Source organism: Haliaeetus leucocephalus, unplaced genomic scaffold (assembly GCF_000737465.1).
Source record: "Haliaeetus leucocephalus isolate CR32 unplaced genomic scaffold, Haliaeetus_leucocephalus-4.0 Scaffold173, whole genome shotgun sequence".
NCBI classification, from domain to species: domain Eukaryota; kingdom Metazoa; phylum Chordata; class Aves; order Accipitriformes; family Accipitridae; genus Haliaeetus; species Haliaeetus leucocephalus.
In genome coordinates, this window is record NW_010972609.1 from 6,093,836 (window position 1) to 6,112,307 (window position 18,472).

Sequence of the window (18,472 nt, forward strand, 5' to 3'; positions counted from 1 at the left end):
GCGGTGGGGAAGCGTGGTCCCAGGCGGGGTTTGGGTTTTCGCGTGGTTTTAAAAGCCTTCGTGGGTTCGCCGAGGGAGAAGGGGGTCTGCGTGGGGAAGGGGGTGGAGTGGGAGGGGCGGGTGTGGTGCTTCCCCCGTCGGGTGTGCCCTCTTTGCGGTGGTAGCTCTGCGAGGCTGGAAAAACATACTCCTCTTCCCCCATGAAAAAATGATTTCTTCTGCGGCATGAGTCACCAGAAACCGGTTTTCGTGTTGAAGTGGAAAAACAAATTCCTTTTACTTTCCTTCAACAATAAAAAAAGTCTTACAAAACTTGCAAAACTCTTCCCTATTTGGAGACAGTGTTACTTCTTACCAGAAAGTTTGTGATAAATTAACCAGTACAAACTTGGGATTTCAGCATACCCGAGAATCTGCTTAAAGTTCAGTCATTACTGTGCTGTTACTGGCGTTTAATTCCTCTGTTTATTTTTTTCATTCTGGGTCATTAGCTTGATGATAGATGGCCAAAAATAAAAAGCACCCAACTAGTTAGGTTTTTATTTAGTGACCTGTGCTAACTTTGTATGTTTTCATTCATTTTTGTTTGTTTCTTTGTTTGTTTTTATGTGCTCTTTTACTTTAATTTCAAAAAAGTTAAGCCTTCTTACCCAGAAGGATGAAGGAGGGTCCATAGTGTGATTATCATTGTGTAAAACCCGAGCCATACCTTTTTGTCTTCTTGCATGTATCTCATTCCAGAATTGACAAAATGTCACCCTTTTATGTACTTCATTTTTTCATATATTAAGTACAGTATTGCTTCAAAATAAAAAAATGTGTATTTTAAAAAGTCTATATATAAAAAGTGTATCTATAACCTGGGTAGGTTCAAAATAGTTCAGACAGTTAAAATGATTTTAAAGGAGTATGGACAGCTTCTGAAACATGATATACTAAGCAACTGGGACAGGAAACACAACTTAACTCACTTCACATATGATACTCTGTGGGATGGAATGGCCATGTGAACTAAGCTGGTTTTTTGCACTATAGAGCTTATGTAGGGGTGTAGATGTGGTTGAGGGCTGCAATCTATTTCATGATCCTGTAGTTTGTCACATTTCCTTAGTTTTGCTTTTTCTAATGGTTTCTCTTTCAAATTGTAATTATATTTATTTAATTTTCTTACACAGTGCTAAGGAAGTAATTTCAAAGCCAGTCAGATTATGGCCTTTGAAAGGATAACACAAAAGAACTGGTACAAAATCCTGGGTGCAAAGCCATCAGACAGTCCGGCAGAACTAAAACGGAAGTACCAAAAACTTGCTTTATTAGTAAGTATTTTATTATTTAAGATGTGCAAAAATAAATTTTATAAACCAGTAAGATAACAATTGCAGGTTTTGTTTTTACATTTTTTGTATATATAGGATTAATCAATGTATTTTGTAATAGCAGCTCACTGAGGCTGGCTTAAGTTTGAAATAAACATCAGGAGTTTATGAGTTGTTACATTTTGCAAAGAGGGGTTGTGGTGTTCTCGTTCCAAAATACTGATACGTCTTCCAGCTTTACTAATCATTCATGAGTAAACTGAAGCAAGTACCTGTCCATCAGGTGCTGGATAATGAGGTGCTCAAGAAAGGTCATTGTTTGTAGCACATACTGATTAAATTTGCTAATTGATATTCGTGGTATTTACTGTCATGCGTGCAGTTATAATGTGCTGAATGCAACCCTTGAATATATAAAGACCAGATGCAAAGAGCAAAAAGAAGCTCTTCCTGATAGTCTGCAGTAACGGAATAGAAAATGTATGGGAGGAAAATATGTTAATATCAATTTTATTTGAAAGTTTCTGGTGCATTTTTGTGGAGTCATGTTTTTGGTCATGCATTAAGACTTGATGTTCTGTGAATTCCCTTAATTTTTCCTGTACTCCTGGTATACATGTATAAGAATCTCAGAGCTTCACCAGATTACTTTGTGTGATTCTTGGTTCTTCTTTTTTACTCCTTCCCCTGAATTCAGGCTTTTTGCTCAACAGGTGCTTTGGCCTGGCTTTCTGAGAAAATGGGGTGTATTTTTTTGATACTGTTGACCATTTTCAACCAAATTTGATAAACAAATAGAATTCCCAAGGTAGCTAAATTTCTAAGTTTCTTGAAAACTGGCAACCTGGTAGAGAAGAAGGAAGAAGGTGAGCAGAACTCTGGTTTTTATATATTCCTTTAGGTAACTGCTATCTAGACTGTCAGTATTGGTAGGGCATTGGAGAGTACATCCATGACTGATCTTGCTTGGTTTGAGGTGTTAGAATGAATGTGATAAGATGTTGGGATTTTTAAGCGAGGTAAAGAGAATACTAGTCAACAGGAGACTGAGTTTTGTTAGAGGTGAAATAAGTTCATGGGTTGGTTGGGGGTGGGGTGGTGGTGTTTGTTTGGCTTATTCATTTTATTTCTACCCTCTGTGGAAACTGTTTTAAAGGTCATTTCCAAATTCACACATTTTGATACTCTTTAGTTGAATTCGCTTAAGGATTCCTGCTGTACGTCTACTCCTCCTCAGTGCTTCCTGCTAACTTATTTCTTTGCCTGTAACTGATCTATGTACTTGGTGTCTTAAGCTTCAACACCTTACAAGATGTTTGCATGCAGATATAGTACATAAATCCTTAGATCTTCACTATTAAACATTAGAAGAACCAATGTAGGAGAGCGCTTTGGAAACCAAGCTTCTTAGTTCTGCTTTTAATAAAGTAGTTGTTTTCTTGGACCTCCTAACGTTTTTGTTCCACTGAATTACTAGTAAAATGTGAATAAAATATTAATAATGGTCTTGTTGTTCTTAATGAAAACAATAGGGAGATCATAGTGTAAAGTACCTCTTCTGTTCAGATAGGCGGCTAATTTAAACTGAATACTGTAATGGAATCAATATATTTCTTTCACTATGAATCTATGTATAGTAGTGGAATTAAAATCGTATGTAAAATATTGTTCAGAGCTGTTTGCCACAGAACTGAAACTATGTAGTGCCTTTCCTGTGTGAATTTTTTTTTTTAAATGAAAGTGACCCTTTACTTTCATGTAATTATTTTGAAGTGTATGAAGCCAGGATTGTTGGAGTTTACAACTCTCTGTTTACATCTATAACTATAGTTTTAGAGGATGAAAATACTATTTTAATATACAAGCTTTTCTTTAGAACCTGTATATTTCTAGGCTAATTGGTTACAGCTCTTTATTTGAAAAGTCAGTGAGAAATGTTAGAGAAGATGAAGATATGCCCCCCCCCCGGCTCAGAATTCTTTTGCTATCTGTGATGGATCTCTGACTAAAAAGCCACACTTGTGGCTGATCTTTACTTGTAGGTATTTTCTGCAAGACAGATCAGCTTGTCTGTTGTTGTTACCATATGTCCTGTCTCTATTCATCTTTTTCTTTTAGCTGAACTGTTACAGACTCTGTTTGTCTACTTACTAATACAGCATTGAGCACAGTCAGTCTGAAGTCTTTAAAAGCATGGTGGTAATAAAACAACAGTTATTTTTATGCACCTTAAAAACTCATTGGCTGTGCGTAGGAGTGACTGAGGCTCCAGTACATACCTTCACTAAAAGGTGTTCATATAACACTTAGTTACAGCATGAAAGTTACTGCTACAGATGTTGTTGAGTCCAATGGTTCTGTGGTTGAAAAAGTTGTAAGACTTTCACAAAAGAAAAGTCTGCCATGGCATTTTAACACAAAAAATACTCTGATTCAGAGATTCGTGAGCTGTGGACTTCTGAATATTGGTGGAATATACAAGGGAGGTGTTGCTGTATGTTTGTCTTGTCGTGATACTATTCCCTAGGCATCCACTGTTCATTGTCAGTAACAAGCATAGCACTGGATGGACCTCTCGTGTTACCGGTTGTGCCCTATTCATAACTCGCTTGCTTCCCAAGTAAAGCTTGTACTTAGAGCTCTTGTCAGTTAGAGGTATGAAGCTAACAAAGTGCTCATTTGGGTTTTCTAAAGCTGTTGGAGATCGTGATGGTAGAAGTAGTAGTAGTATTGGTGTGGGCAGAGAACAGGTCTACATGCAGGTGTTTTTATGTACTGTGGTAGTAGTCAATTATCACAGTGACTCCAGTTTAGAAGCTGGAATAGGAGATGAGCGCAGCCATGTATTGCCTATTAAAAGATTTCATGACAAATTATATGGTCAATACAGAAAGTTTTCTGGCTTATGTGTAGCAGCAGACATTAACCTCCTGTGCTAATTACCTTAAAATCCAGAAGTTTGTAAAGCAACTTGCAGCTCGGATACCAACTGCAATTATTATGACATTCATTCTGTAATCATGAATATTCTGATCGCAGATATTCATTAGCATCAAGTATAATAGATGGTGGAATTTATTTTTTAAAATAATTCTGCTGTTTAAATAAAAATGGCAAATGTCTGAGTCCAAGCCTTCTTCAGATGATCCCAGTGCTTCATGTTGAGCATTTGCTTTTTGCCATCTGCTATTTTCTGTTTGTCAACACATGTATGCTTAGCATCTTGAATGAACAGGCAGATGTAAATTTCCAAAGCTAAAAAGAGTTGGAGATCTTGCCATATGTCATCCAAAAGATAACTATATTTGTATTTAAATCTCAGGACTGACCTTAATAATACAAAGTAGTACGCAATTAAAAATGGTTGAATTGTAGGTTTGTAAGAATGATTTCATAATGGCAAATGAGCTTAAAACTGATCAATTTTTAAAACATAACTTGTTTTTGTCATTTCTAACAAGTTGATGATAGAAAATGGTAATAACCCATAACAAATAAAACTGTGCATATGCACCCTACTAGAGTGATTACATTTACTTACCATTTTGCCATACTTTGCTTTGCTGCGCTTACTTTTTTTTCATTTGGTCAAGTCACAACATATGTTTAAGTGAATTATTTTACTACAGGTAATATCAATTTCATCTTTAAGAGGATTATTAATTTGATACAGAAAATAGCATGTGTTTGGCCTAAAAGTAGTGGTATAGCACAGGTTTGTCTAAAAGTAATGGTATTTTTTAAATAATTTTTTTTTCTTCTCACCTTCTAAGTATTTAAGTAAAAGTTCATATTTATAAAATTTCCTTGCAACTTAATGACACTTAAATTTATTTCTTTTAAATTCTTGTCCATTTATGTGACTCTGATACCTGGATCATCCTGATACTTTATTATTGTAGCAGTCAACAGCAGCTGAAGACAACAGACTTTTGGGCACAAGACGTGTGTGACGCTGGCAATTTTATAAATAGCTTATTTTTAAAACAAAATCCAACTTTTGTATATGCTGGCTCATCTTCGGGTGTCTTCTCTGGCTGAAGCTCTGTGCTAATAATTCTGAAAGGAAAAAAAAAATAATTAGAAATGTGTATTTTGTAATCAGCATAGCTCAATGCAAAAGTTCCTTGATTGGCTGTTTTAAGTTCATGCTAAGGTGCTTTCTGAAGCATGGAAGACTTGCAGTTTCCATACTCTGAGGGGAATCACAATAAATTTTGAGAATTAATATGTTGTCTAAGTAGTAGGAGTTTGGTCTTTAATCTTCTGTCTTTGGAACATGCTGATGGTTTTGAGATATTTGGGCTACATACAGCCTTTTCATCTTGTTATACACAGTAGTTTCAACAAGATTTCTTAAATGGATAACAGGTTTTATGCTCTATACTTAGTTTTTCAAGGAATCCATACAGCTTTTAGGAAGGACAGTGCTTATGTTCCGTTTCTTAATGTGTATAAAATTAACAGAGGATGAAATTAGAGTAACAAAAATAGGATATTGGGGAAAAAAATTACACTTGTCTGATTATTGGCACAATTTTTACATCTCCTTTTGGTGTAGCACTTTGTGGTCAAAGAATGAGTTGCCAGATTGTTTTCAAATTTTCATGTAGCTGCTCTATATCTGAAAACTGCTTTTTACAGTGAATAAAGTCACCAAACACATAAGCTTTGTCTAGATGAAAATCAGGTGTCTGTTCCTGTTGATGCTGATGATATTATAGGATACCTTTCAACTGGAAAAAAAATTATTGTGCAGGAAAATTATATGCTGCTGTTACAGTGTGTGCCCTAATCTTAAAGAAAATCCATGTAATTTGAGCAGGGAGTATGCAGGAAGCTCTTATTTTTAATATGGTGCAGAAATAAAATGTGCCATTTAACACATAGTGTTACAAAGATTATCTTTTTATCGGAAGGGGTGGTGTGTGTATAGAAATACAAAGTGTTAAGGTGATCACTTAATCTGTTTGAAAGAGTAGAAAATTTGAAAACAGAGAGGATCAGGCATAGGTGAGAATGACTCTCGGCAACAATAAAAAAGGACATTAATAGAAATTTAATTTAATGAAGCAAAATAACTTCAAGAAGAGATTGTTCCATTGAGCTTGTGTAGAGGAAAGACATATGTCTTCCTGGAGAGAAAAAAAAATATCTGTTGTATCTTATCAGATTTATGTACACATCTAAATTCTGCAGTCACAAGAAATGCAGAGTGTATTTATGTGAAGTTAAAGATCTGCTGCCATGATTGTTGTGTTAAAGTTTGTTCCAAAATAAATTGTGTTACTCCTGAAAGCGCTTGCCTGCTGAGGAACTTCTTTTCATGATGAGTTTAAGTTGAGAATTTGAATCATTAAAATGAAAATACTTTGAGCTTTGTATCAGAAGTCTCATAATAATGCTTTTCATAATGGAAATTATGCAGTGTGTGTATTCCTTTTTATAATAGCTTTTGCAGTTTTTTTATTTTTTGTTTGAATAGCAGCATACTTGTTAGATGCTTAACAGATCATCATGCTTAGCTAACTATAGTTTCAGCTAACTTGTAGAAAATGGATTTTGTAATTTGACTATAAACAGAACAAGTTCAGTGCAGCCTGGTTGTAGCTTGACTGAAGTTAATATAATTGCAAGAGAGAGAAAGATAAGCCACTAAGTTTAATACAAAGGACTGTTGTTTTGACACTCTGGGTAGTTTTATTTTGAGTTGTTCTTTACATCTGGTTTACTACTTAGGACTTCAATAAAATACAAGGGAGCATATTTTCAAGTTGGGGCTCGAAAAATTCATTAGCTTATGTAGTATATAATGAACCTCAGTGTTACAGAAGTCACTAGTTCAAACAGCTTGATTAGCCAGATCATGATCACGCTGATGTTCCTGCTGCTGTTTAAGCTATGAGAGCTTTTGTTCGATTCATCCACCTGATTTTTTGTGGTGGTGGTTTTTTGGGTGTTTTTCTTGCACCAGAAGACGTCATTACGATATTCAGTAGTAAGTCTGAAGAACAAGTATTTACCCAGGCAACGATCATGTTGCAGTAACGGGAACTTTAATCAATCTGAATGGTATCACAAATTTGTGTCAAGATGGTACTGAAAAGCCACATGTTTTGGAGATGCGTGATGCTGCCACATAAGAGTGATACAGACTGCCGCGTCTGAGCCGAAGCTCCTGCTTGCTCAGTCAGGCTTGTGTGAAGATGTAATGCTGGCAGCACTTGGTCCTTGGGCCTTACATGCTCTTGTTAGGGTAGCTGGCCAATGGGAGTGTGTGTTCTATGTAATTAGGCAGCTGGCTAATCAAATGAAATGCAGTGATTAACCAATTAGTCCTCTGATTGGTCAGCAACCAGCTGGAAGGCGCACTCCAGACACAACCTGTACAAGAACAGGCTGAGAAAGGTATCCTGACTTGCAGAAGGGATGGGGGCCAGAGAGGTCATGGATGTAGGTGAAGAGAAAAAGGATGTAGTAAGGTACCATAGCAGAAAAAGGGACATGTGACAGTATTGGTATGTAGCCTGCAGTACTCCTTTATCAGAGGTGGGTGTCTACCGTATCTCAGTTTGTATGGAGCAATGTCTCACTTTTTATTACTTTGTAATGTGTAATTTTTTTATATTGTTTTTTTAAAGATGTAGGTGAATTTTAACAAGTGGATGGTGTGAACATCCCTGTAAGAGAAAGTTATTTTTAACTGTTATATTGAATATGAGAAAACTCATAGCATCACAAAATAAGCCAGCAAGTAAGCAATATATTGCTTATCCAGGTAGTTCAGCCAGTTGTGAAAGTAATGTTAGTATGGAAAACGATTTCTAAATTTAATCTGTTTACTTACTGGGTTATTGTCCATAGCTTATTTGTTATGATGAGCAGCTTCTGATACTTCATCCTCTGTAGTTTTAAGGTACACACATAAGAACAGAATGGGCACCAGGCAATTGGAATGTGAGATTCAGCTAATGCATGCTTGGCCTTTAATGTAATTTATGCTCTGCAAAGGAATCTGATGCCTCTCTTGAACATTTTGTGCACAGGTTATGTAAGTTATTAATCATCACAATATATTAAAAATAGAATCTACACTGTCTTTGGTAGACTTTTTGTGAAAGGTGTTCCATACTTACAGATATTCACTGTGTCCTGAGGCAGTATAAAATTAAAATTCTGATTAAAAATAAAATCTTAAGTACTAGTTTACTAAATTCCATAAAGATGTTTGTTTACTTAATATTTGCAAGTGTTCTTTCAGCACTTTTGCAGACACACTGAAGTAGTTTTACATTGCGCAGTGTGCTTTTTATCTCATTTCTAAAGTGAGATGTCTGAAATAAAAATCATGTAGCGGAAGATATGAATTAAAGCACAAATAAGGAAGCTACAAAGACAGGCATAATGTTTTCACATAAGTAAATGTTCTGATTATTCTGACGTTTGAGCAGCCACTGTCAAGAGTACCTTGAGTTGTTCAATATTTTCAAATCAGACTATTTATTTAAGTGCCTACTTCTGAAATTTTAAGCACTGGGTCAATTATGTAAAGAACCTATAATCCCAGAACATGAGTTTGAAGGGGTAATAAATGTTAAAGGTAGAATCAATCATCTTGCAATAACTGTGTTTATATAAGGTTCTCTTATTGCTATGAAATGAAATTGGCCACCTTTGTGTTGAATCTGAAATAGTTACTAGATTTTTAAAATATTGTAGTATGATGTAGTAACCTGTAAAACTTAGTGTTTTGGGGACTTGTTTTGGTTGGGATTTTTTTAGGTTTAAATAAATTATCTGTATGTAATTTTGCCTTATGTGTAAAATGCATAATATAATTATTATGGAAATATGTTAAAGCAACACATTCCTTCTTTCCTCCACCTTTAAACACTTTAGAGTCAGAAAATCACAATGTGAATGACGTAACTGTCCCACCCTCTTCCTTTTCCTTGCCTCAGTGCATCATGAATTCTTTCTCATCTCCCATTGAGCCCAAATGCTCAGCAGACATGAGCTCATTTGAACTGATTTAATGCAGAAGTGAATTCCTATACCTGAAGGGCTGTCTTGTAGGGCACTTTGTAGGTAGCTTTTATTAGTACAGTAAGAAAGTTCAGCTTTTTTGTTGTTATCTGCCAGTCATTTGGATAACCTCTGTCATTTAATTTTCAGTCAGTATGTTAAAAGTAACACTTTAAGGCTGAAAAGTCAATAATCAGATATTTCTAAAAGTTGACCCTTTGTTGTTATTCCCAACAAATTAACAATAACGAAAACATTCACAGTCTATGTTGCTTGGATTTATGACCTAAGAATGCCCATGGTCAAAGAAAGTAAAGATGAACAAGTTTTCTGAGCAACATTTTAGCTAACATTTTTCTTTTCTTGACATAACATGAAATAGTAACTAATTAGGTGTTTGAGGAGAGGCTGAACAAGAGTTTCTCTTTTAAGAGGTACTTATATTCTGTCAGAGCATGCCAGCAATCTAGTGTTAGTTCCTGCTGCTACAGAAGAGCAATGCAAAGTATGGGCTTGGTGGGGTTCCCTCAGTATAACTATGGCTTCTGTAAATGTTGCCATTGAAACTCAACTGATGAAAACCTTGGATTATTCCTCTACAGTTGCTGATGTGTCCTAGGTGATGACTCTACCTTTTCATCTCCGTCTCTGGACTATTCCTTCCTAAAATGGGGAAGTTCTGTAAAGGCTAAGACCGTCTACATAGACTGCTTATTAAATATCAATGGCAAAAAGCTCAGGAACAAAGTCTGTTAAGTGAGCAGAGTATTCTATTGTCGCATGATTTCCTTGAGTCATCTGGAAAGTATGCCCTTTTAGTAGTTACAAGGACATACAGTCAAAGTTGTTTCCTTCCTGCAAATCGAGAAATTTGCCAACCGCAACCAACCTTCAGTTAGAAGTTAAACACCAAACTACTGATCAATCCAGATATGAATGCATCCTTTAAGCTATCAGTGTAAATCCAGTCCAAAGTAGATGCAAAGTTTATGTGATTCTGTGCATTACGTCTGGAATTGTTTTGTCACTATGGCTATGAAAATTTGAAATAACTGAATGCCGATGTGGTTTTGGGGGCTTTTTTTCTTTTTTTTTTATACTGCTGTGATATCCATACGTCCATGAAATGGAGTCTTTGTGCCATAGTCATGGCATACTTCATGGCTTCTGATTTTAAGGGTTGAAACTTCTCAAGATGCTTTAGACTTATTAGGCATTGCCTAAGATAGGAAAGTATTGTCTGTACAACAGGCTGTGGTGCTTCTGTTTTTATTTGGATACTGTGTAACATGTTTACTAATGTATCTCTCAATTTAAGCTGCCTTATGAAAGGTAGGTGGTTTCTTCATAGGTTCTGCACCCAAATGTTTTCTGAAGTGCTAAATTCTGTTAATATTTAGCTTTTCATGTCCATTTTAAAAGTTCTAATTTGACTGGGGCTTAAGCCATTATTTTGAGATCATGAACGGCTTCAAATACTATAGAGATTTTATATTGCTCCCAGAGGTAGGGACGGCCAAAAGAAATATTTTCAGGAAAACAAAAAACCAAAACTACCTGCAATTTTTGAAGTGTTATGCAAGTGTTACAGTTATGACTGCTAACAAATAATTTTTTTTAAAAAGTCCTCTATTCTTCAAGGCCTGCTTCCCACAGTGACTTCTGCAGCTGAAGTGCTTTAGGGACTTTGATTATTTTGCATTATGCTTAAATCTGACCTCTTAAAGGTCTCTGTCTGTTTTTAGGTGTTTCATATGAATCTGAAAATTAATGGTATACTTTGGTTTGGTCGTGGGGGGCGGGGGGGGGACAACACAAAAAACTGTGCTTTGTGCTCAGCAGTTCCTAGGAAGTTGTGGGGTGTCAAAGTAGTTGACTTTCTCAGCCTGCAGAAAGGTATTCATCTTGCAAGTCACAGTGCCAGCTGAAGACTACTGCCCCTAACTGCCTGTCCCTGCCCTTCTGCCAGATGCTACTCAGCCAGGAAATAGCATCCTGTGGGTTTTCCTTCATCCACTACCGTACATGTCAGCTGGAAAAGTTCAGGCCCATTTTTTCAGTAGTTTAACCCCCCTGGTTTTTTTGGGGGGTTTTTTTTTTTTACAATACAGTACAGGATTCTGGGGTTTGCTTTCACATGAAAGGAGCGTTTGCCTAAACTAGTTTCCTAACCATTTGTGTAACTGGCATTACTGTATGACTAGGGCCACATTAGCTTATGCCTAAACAACAGAGCATTGTTTAATGTGACACTTAACAGTGTAAATTGTGAGCACAGGGGCTGGAAATTTAGAAGGAGCTTTTAGGATTCCCTTTATATTTTTATTTTTACCTTTATACTCATATAAATTTTAAAATGTTTCATTTCTTTGCTAGTTTTTGGTGGGGTTTTTTTATTGCTTTATCTTCTGCTGTCTAGCATAGTTTCCAAAAGGCTTTTTAAAGTAGCTTTTAAGGCTCTTGGGTGGCTCTTCATAGGAAAATAAGGAGCCATGGAAGCAGAAGAAAATGAAGGAGAAGCTGTTTCTAAAGATGTTCTTTTTGGTAACCATAGGTTCTGTTTTCTCTCCTCATTTTCATACCTTCATTAGCCAAATTAATTTTTGCTTCTATTTATACAACAACAGTTGATTTTCTTTTTTATCACTAGAAAATGAAACTTTACATTTCATTTCAGCATTAAGTTTGTTCAAGAGCTGAAAAGGATGAGAAGTGTGAATATTTAATGTGAAAGTCATGTGAAGTAATTACTGTTTTGTTGGACTCTTCTCAGTCTAAAGGGGCTAGGTCTTTCTAGAGACTGGGGAATAGGGGGTGAAAGCACTAAGAGTTCATTACTTAGTTTTCTGTACGATGGACTAATTGCTGCTGCAGAGATGTAGTCCATTTCCCTTGCCAATGCAATAGGTTATCTTTCTCATCTTGAGAAAGTTTTCAAACAAGAATCTACAATTACTTGTTTTTGCAGGGGGAGCTGGAGTGCTTTAAAGTAGCAGATTCATGGAGTGTTACCTTGAACAAAGTGGAGACCTACTGTCAGTAGTTAAGACCAATAAGAGAATGTAAGGTCAAAATAGTAGTATCATGATACTACAGTGCCATGATAAAAGCAATTGCATTGGGAAAGGATTCCAGTCATACCTGATACAATCTTTAGACTTCAATAATTTACTGCAGAGAATAAAGTATTTTTCATTAGAAATTACTTCTTAGTCGAAGACCAGCTCTGCAATCACAGGACTTTTACAAGTAGCATCGAATTGAAAGCGACTACTTCTGTGGAAGTTGAACTTTACTTCTATAAAAGTATAGTCAGAATTACAGTGGCAATCCTGCTGCTACTGTACTTAAATATATAAAGCAAGTATGCAAAATATGGGGAATTTGGCAGCAGACACTAAGTATAGAAGAGGAAAAGCGGACCTCTTTTTGGATTTTTCAGATGGCTCTCAGCTCAGATTCATGACCAACTTGACAAAAGATTAAGATTTTCCAGTGAATAATAGAACCATTCAAAACCCTGGTCAGAAATTAAGGTTATTAACCTGTGTAATTTAACTGTGAAAGAAGATGTTGTGATGAAATTCTTGGCTTAATCACAGAGAAGGTTGAGGAAGTTTAAAGTATGTTTAAGTGCCCTGGTTTCAGCTGGGATGTAGTTAACTGTCTTCCTAGTAGCTGGTACAGTGCTATGTTTTGAGTTCAGTATGTGAAGAATGTTGATAACACTGATGTTTTCAGTTGTTGCTCAGTAGTGTTTAGACTATAGTCAAGGATTTTTCAGCTTCTCATGCCCAGCCAGGGCACCTGACCCAAACTGGCCAACAGTGTATTCCATACCATGGGACGTCCCATCTAGTTTAGGAACTGGGAAGTGGGGGGCAGGGAATCGCTGCTCGGGGACTGGCTGGGTGTTGATCGGCGGGTGGTGAGCAATTGCCCTGCGCATCATTTGTACATTCCAATCTTTTTATTACTACTGTTGTCATTTTATTAGTGTTATCATTATCATTATTAGTTTCTTCTTTTCTGTTCTATTAAACCGTTCTCATCTCAACCCACGAGTTTTACTTCTCCCGATTTTCTCCCCCATCCCACTGGGTGGGGGGGGAAGTGAGTGAGCGGCTGTGTGGTGCTTAGTTGCTGGCTGGGGGTAAACCACGACATTAAGAAAGATAACTTTAAAAAATCCAAGATGCAAATTAATGAGTTTATGACAGTGCAATTTATTCTATGATTATTATTTTTAATTGCACTTTAGAGGACACCAGTAATTTTCAAGAATTTGCAGCATTGGATTGATAGTGTCGTACTCTGTGCTTTTACTGTTCAGCTATGAGTGAGTGCCAGTTAGGTGGTCTGCACATACATTAAGTGTGTTCACTTAATCCTAACTTTTGTTTTTATTCTGGCTGTTTTTAAAAGAAAGCAAGTCAGGTTGTCTGTGGGTGTTTTCTTTTAAAATTATTCTTTGGGTGATGAATAACTAAAATGTTATGGGAGGATTCCTTTTTCCTCCTATGTGCTGTCTTGATGATGCTTTGCTGCAAATACCTTGAGTCACAGCAGATATTTCCTTGTAGTAACAGCCATAGTAGCAATAATATTATTCGAAGGATTTCTATTCTGGTGGTTCTTATTTGTGTCGAGTGAAGTTGGAGGTCTGCTGTGCAGGATATTTTGTATAGCAGTGGTTATCTCTGGCCTGACAGTATGGAGAAGATTAATAATGTGTGTAAAGCATGCAAGCAGTTGAATATTGTGCTGGAAGCTCAGATTGATACTTGCATAAAAATTTCTGATTATGACAAGACTGTAAGGAGAAAAAAGGGGTAAGAATGGACACAGTTTTCACCAGCTAGTTGATCACTGGGTGATGTTAGAAAAAGTCATAAAATGGATAAGGTGTAAGAGATTAGAAGGAAAATGAAATTGTCGTCTTTTATTTTTCCTCAAGTGAGGAACATTTCCTATGAATAAGAATCATACTGGAGATGGACAGTGGAGGCTGGAATCGGTGTCAAAGCAGATAATAAGATCAGGTAGGAAAAGGCTAAAGTTGTTAAAAAGCTTAAAGATTGTTTGTGTTTGGGGAAAAAAGGAAGAAGAGATGGATTGAAGTAATGAATCAAGAAGATAAATTCCTTGCTCTTTTGTCCAGCTGTCTTCGGGTAGATGTCCTTTGGGGGAGTTTAAATCTCTATATGAAAAGATGGAATGTCACAAGGAACTCTTCACTTTCTGTTTCTCCTCTTTGCAAGTGGAAAAAGCAGGCTACTTCCATGTTCTCTGCTAACTTCTGCCAATTGAGTGAACATGTTGAAAAGATTGATTGTGGGCTAGGAAGGCAAGTTTAAGACCTGGAATCATTCTTTTCAGGAAGTGAAGAAGTTTCACATTTCAGAGGGAGTGCTTTGCAAAATCACTGAAATAAGAAGAGCACCTTCAAAGTAATTTTGCTTTGTGCTGTTTTAACATAAGACCGCACCTCTTTTCGTCTTTTTCTCACCCCCACCCCCAACCCCCACCCCCTGCCCTTCGAAATACTTGACATGTGAAGCTTTTCAATACTGAATTGTGCTAGTTACTTAACAGGGGATAGCTTACAAAAATGTAAACAAGAGTGGAACCTGATCTAGTGAATGTACTCACTTCTTTAGATGGGTATCCTAATGAAATGCATGTATTACATTCCTGATATTTTTGCAGATGAAATATGAGTCCCATATTTAAGCCCACTGAACATATATCTTGCCTGTTACAGTCTTTGTGTACAATAAAGGATATGATCACATCACTTCAATTTAGAAAGCCTGTAGGGGAGGAAATGTGAAGCAGATATTTAAAAACAATAATAAACTTTTATTTGCTTTGGTCTCCGTTTTTCATCATGCTAGTATAGTGCAGAGAAACAATGAAATGTTTTTGATGTAACCTTCTAGTAAGCATTAGGTGGCAGTAGTGTGTTGTGCTTGGCAGCTGCTTTGTCGGGTTTTTTTATCTTCTGCAATCTTTAGTACAGTGTAATAAATGGAGAAAAAATTTTATTTCTTATAGTTTTTATAAAATGTGAATTTATGGTTGTTCTGACTGTATGTGACTAAGGGCAGCTGTTGCTGGACTCTTGCATACATAGGTGGGATTAGCATACCGTAGTTTCTGCACAATATTCATGACTTATTTTCTGATACACAGTATCTAACAGTGATTAATATTAACTGCAAATTCTGATGATAAATATGCTGTTAATGGCTAAGTGAGTTTAGTTTTGCAGTCTTTACTTTTTCACAAGCTGTTACCATTTCTAAATTTAATATAGCTTGTTAGATGAAGTATGTTTTTTTGCTTGTGTTTATTCTTCTTTCTTTTTTTTTTTCTTAGCTAAAAAACAAACTTAAGCTCAAGAGAGTGTTGGTAGGAACATAATTAACCTTTCCAGCATGGTGGTGTTATTGTCACTCCAGACCTTAGACAAGTGTGGTTACCTTGTGACCCTTTTGGAGGTTTTTTCCCTTTATCCTCGTTTCTCACAGGTAAAGGATCTCAAGAAGTTTGGAACTGGTGTTGCATTGTATTAATTGGGCAGGTTGATCAATTAATAGAAGAGCAGCAAGAAAGTGTTGACAGAACATGCTATCTAATTAGTACCTGATGAACCATGTAGGCCACAGAGCCCAGAGTGTAATGTTGCTTCAGGGTGGCTCCTATATAAGACCTTTATATGCAAAATAGGCGTGTAGAAAAGCTAAAAAAGAATATTTCAGCATAGTTCCGATGAAAGAAGTCTTCATTGCTGAAAAACTTGACTTTTCCACTGTAAACTTGCATAAAGCTATGGATGCTTAATACTTCATAGAAGGAGCACGTATCAAAGTATCAAGCCTGTGTTTTGTACAAGTCTTGCTCTTAAAAATCATGTAGCCTTTTGTTTATTTAGGTCTTTTTTTTATGTAAGAGGTGATCTACAAATTACAGAAATAGATGAAATAGGCTTTTAAAAATAAAACTCTGTTGTTTTTCTTCCTGCTTTTTGGAGTATTAAGACAGAAATACTAGGGCAGTAAGATTTCTTATGGCTCATGTGATAAAATGGCAAGCAAAAATCATTCTAAGTTAAGAGCAGGTAGCATCAGAATGCTTTAAGGTTCCACCCTAACTGGTTTTCTATTATGTATTAGTTTGTAATAGTTTTTCAGTTGAAAATCAAGTAATTGTGAATTGTAAATCACTTTTTGTCTGGCAAGGTAGTACTGCCAGAATTTAGTTACTGGTAATTAGGTTTTTTGCACAGATTTCTATAAATATATTGGTGATTAATTCATACTGTTCATTCGGAAATTCTCCCTCCTCCCATGAGAGGAGAAAAGTTTAATGTTTACAACAAACATTTTTTCAAAATGAATTCATTTTCTCCTGCAATTTAAGCTTCCTTGTTTTACTGAAATCACTTCCTGTTTTAGAATACTTCTAGTGAATAAATCACTTAATTTTTTGTAAAATACTTAAGTGTTTTTTTCATCCTGCCCTAATTTAATGAGTTCAGCTGGTGAAGTTGGAAAATGGCTTCTTTCTGTGACCTTTCAGTGAGTGCCACAGGGTGGGGGCCAAGTGCATGTTTGTCACCTTTTTTCTTGACCAGCACAGGTGGCTAAACCATGCTTTTCTTAAATTCAGTTATCCAAAAATTCAAATTCCAGTTTAATAAGAGATTTTATAATTTAGTCCGTGTTCTGATTTAAATCCTTCATAGGACGGATTCTGCAAGAAAGAGTTCAGCCCTAAAGCCTAACAGCTAGTCTGCGTAGATTCTAATCTGTATGTCATGCCCATAACCAGAGTAAGTGATCATTTGGAGTCTTGTGTGCTTGATTGCTCAAATATAGCTGTCGTGTACATGGTGTAGATAATACCAAATACGTGTGTTAATTCTGTTACATGCTGATAGGGATTTGTGGCTTAAAGTATTCAGTGTGACAATGTATGTAAAATTAGCAAAAATGTTAACTTTAAATGTAATTATATAGCACCTGGAGTCTTGTAATTGCATTATATGGTTGCTTTTTTTGTGCTGTGTCCAGCAGGGAGACTGTTCAGCTTTATATTTTGGTGCTCTATCAACTGATCTGGAACTTTCAATACATGCTGCATAATTTAATATAAAATATTGCTACAAGCCTTATAATGACGTAATACAGAACTGGAAATGAGCAATTTTGCTGGGGTGTGGGGTGGTGAGGGGAACTCACTCTCCTATACCATGTTAAGCTTAGCTATAGTTATTTCAGATACACAAGTTTAATATCTTGGATAGTTCCAAACATAAATTTATTGAGCCCTGAGACCAATAGAAGCAGAATGTCTAGTTTTGTGATAATGATCATGATGTCTGGGGCCTTGACCAGCCATACTTTAAATTGCCTGAGGACAGAGATTTCAGAAAGGGTACCCTTGGTCAAAAACCTGAAGATAGGATGAACTTTGCAATGGAGGCAAGGTTTTTCCACTAGCTATCACACTCATCTCTCATGTTCACAGTCTATGGTAAGAGACTTTCAGATAGGCACTTCTGGATCAAAGCAACAAAACTCTTCTATTTCCAAATGTAATTTTAGAAAGAGGAGGGATGCTGCAATGAGCTTAGTTGTCCAAAGCTATGCGAATATGAAGACCGAACACTGGCTTTTTATGGAGAAAGAGAGAAAAAAATTGAGTGCAAATACAGAACATCAGCCTACCATATTACTTTATTTCTTGAAATGATTTAGAAGAGTTGTTGATTTCTTAGATATTTATAGATGTGGCTTAAACATTGTGGTCATGTGGCCAGAGTAAGGAATCTTGTTTTAAGAATTGTAATTTCTTTCTAATAAAAATATGTCGACGTGGTCTGTAGATAACTAGAGAAATGGATGCAATTATATGACCCAGTCCAGCCCTTGTTTAGCAGTTAATTTCTCCAGATTTCTATGAGCATTTGGTCAGATCTAAACAGATTTGGTTGTTGGTTTAAATCTAGCCAAGGCTGGTGGTGTCTTAATTGCTACCACAGAGCAACCATTTGGCCTGTGCGAGATGAATGTTGTCAAGGTACCTTCTGCAAGGCAGACATTCATCCGCTGGGAATGTATCAA

General features: G+C 36.3%; 1 protein-coding gene across 1 annotated transcript in view; it reads left to right on the forward strand.

The window, feature by feature from the left end:
* Window positions 1-18,472, forward strand: part of DNAJC24 (DnaJ (Hsp40) homolog, subfamily C, member 24) — a 39,558-nt gene that overhangs the window by 657 nt on the left and 20,429 nt on the right. Inside the window, exon 2 of the mRNA XM_010563733.1 lies at window positions 1,176-1,316. Within this exon, the coding sequence (XP_010562035.1) occupies window positions 1,209-1,316 (108 nt within the window). The 5' untranslated portion in view covers window positions 1,176-1,208. The remainder of the gene's footprint in view (window positions 1-1,175; window positions 1,317-18,472) is intronic.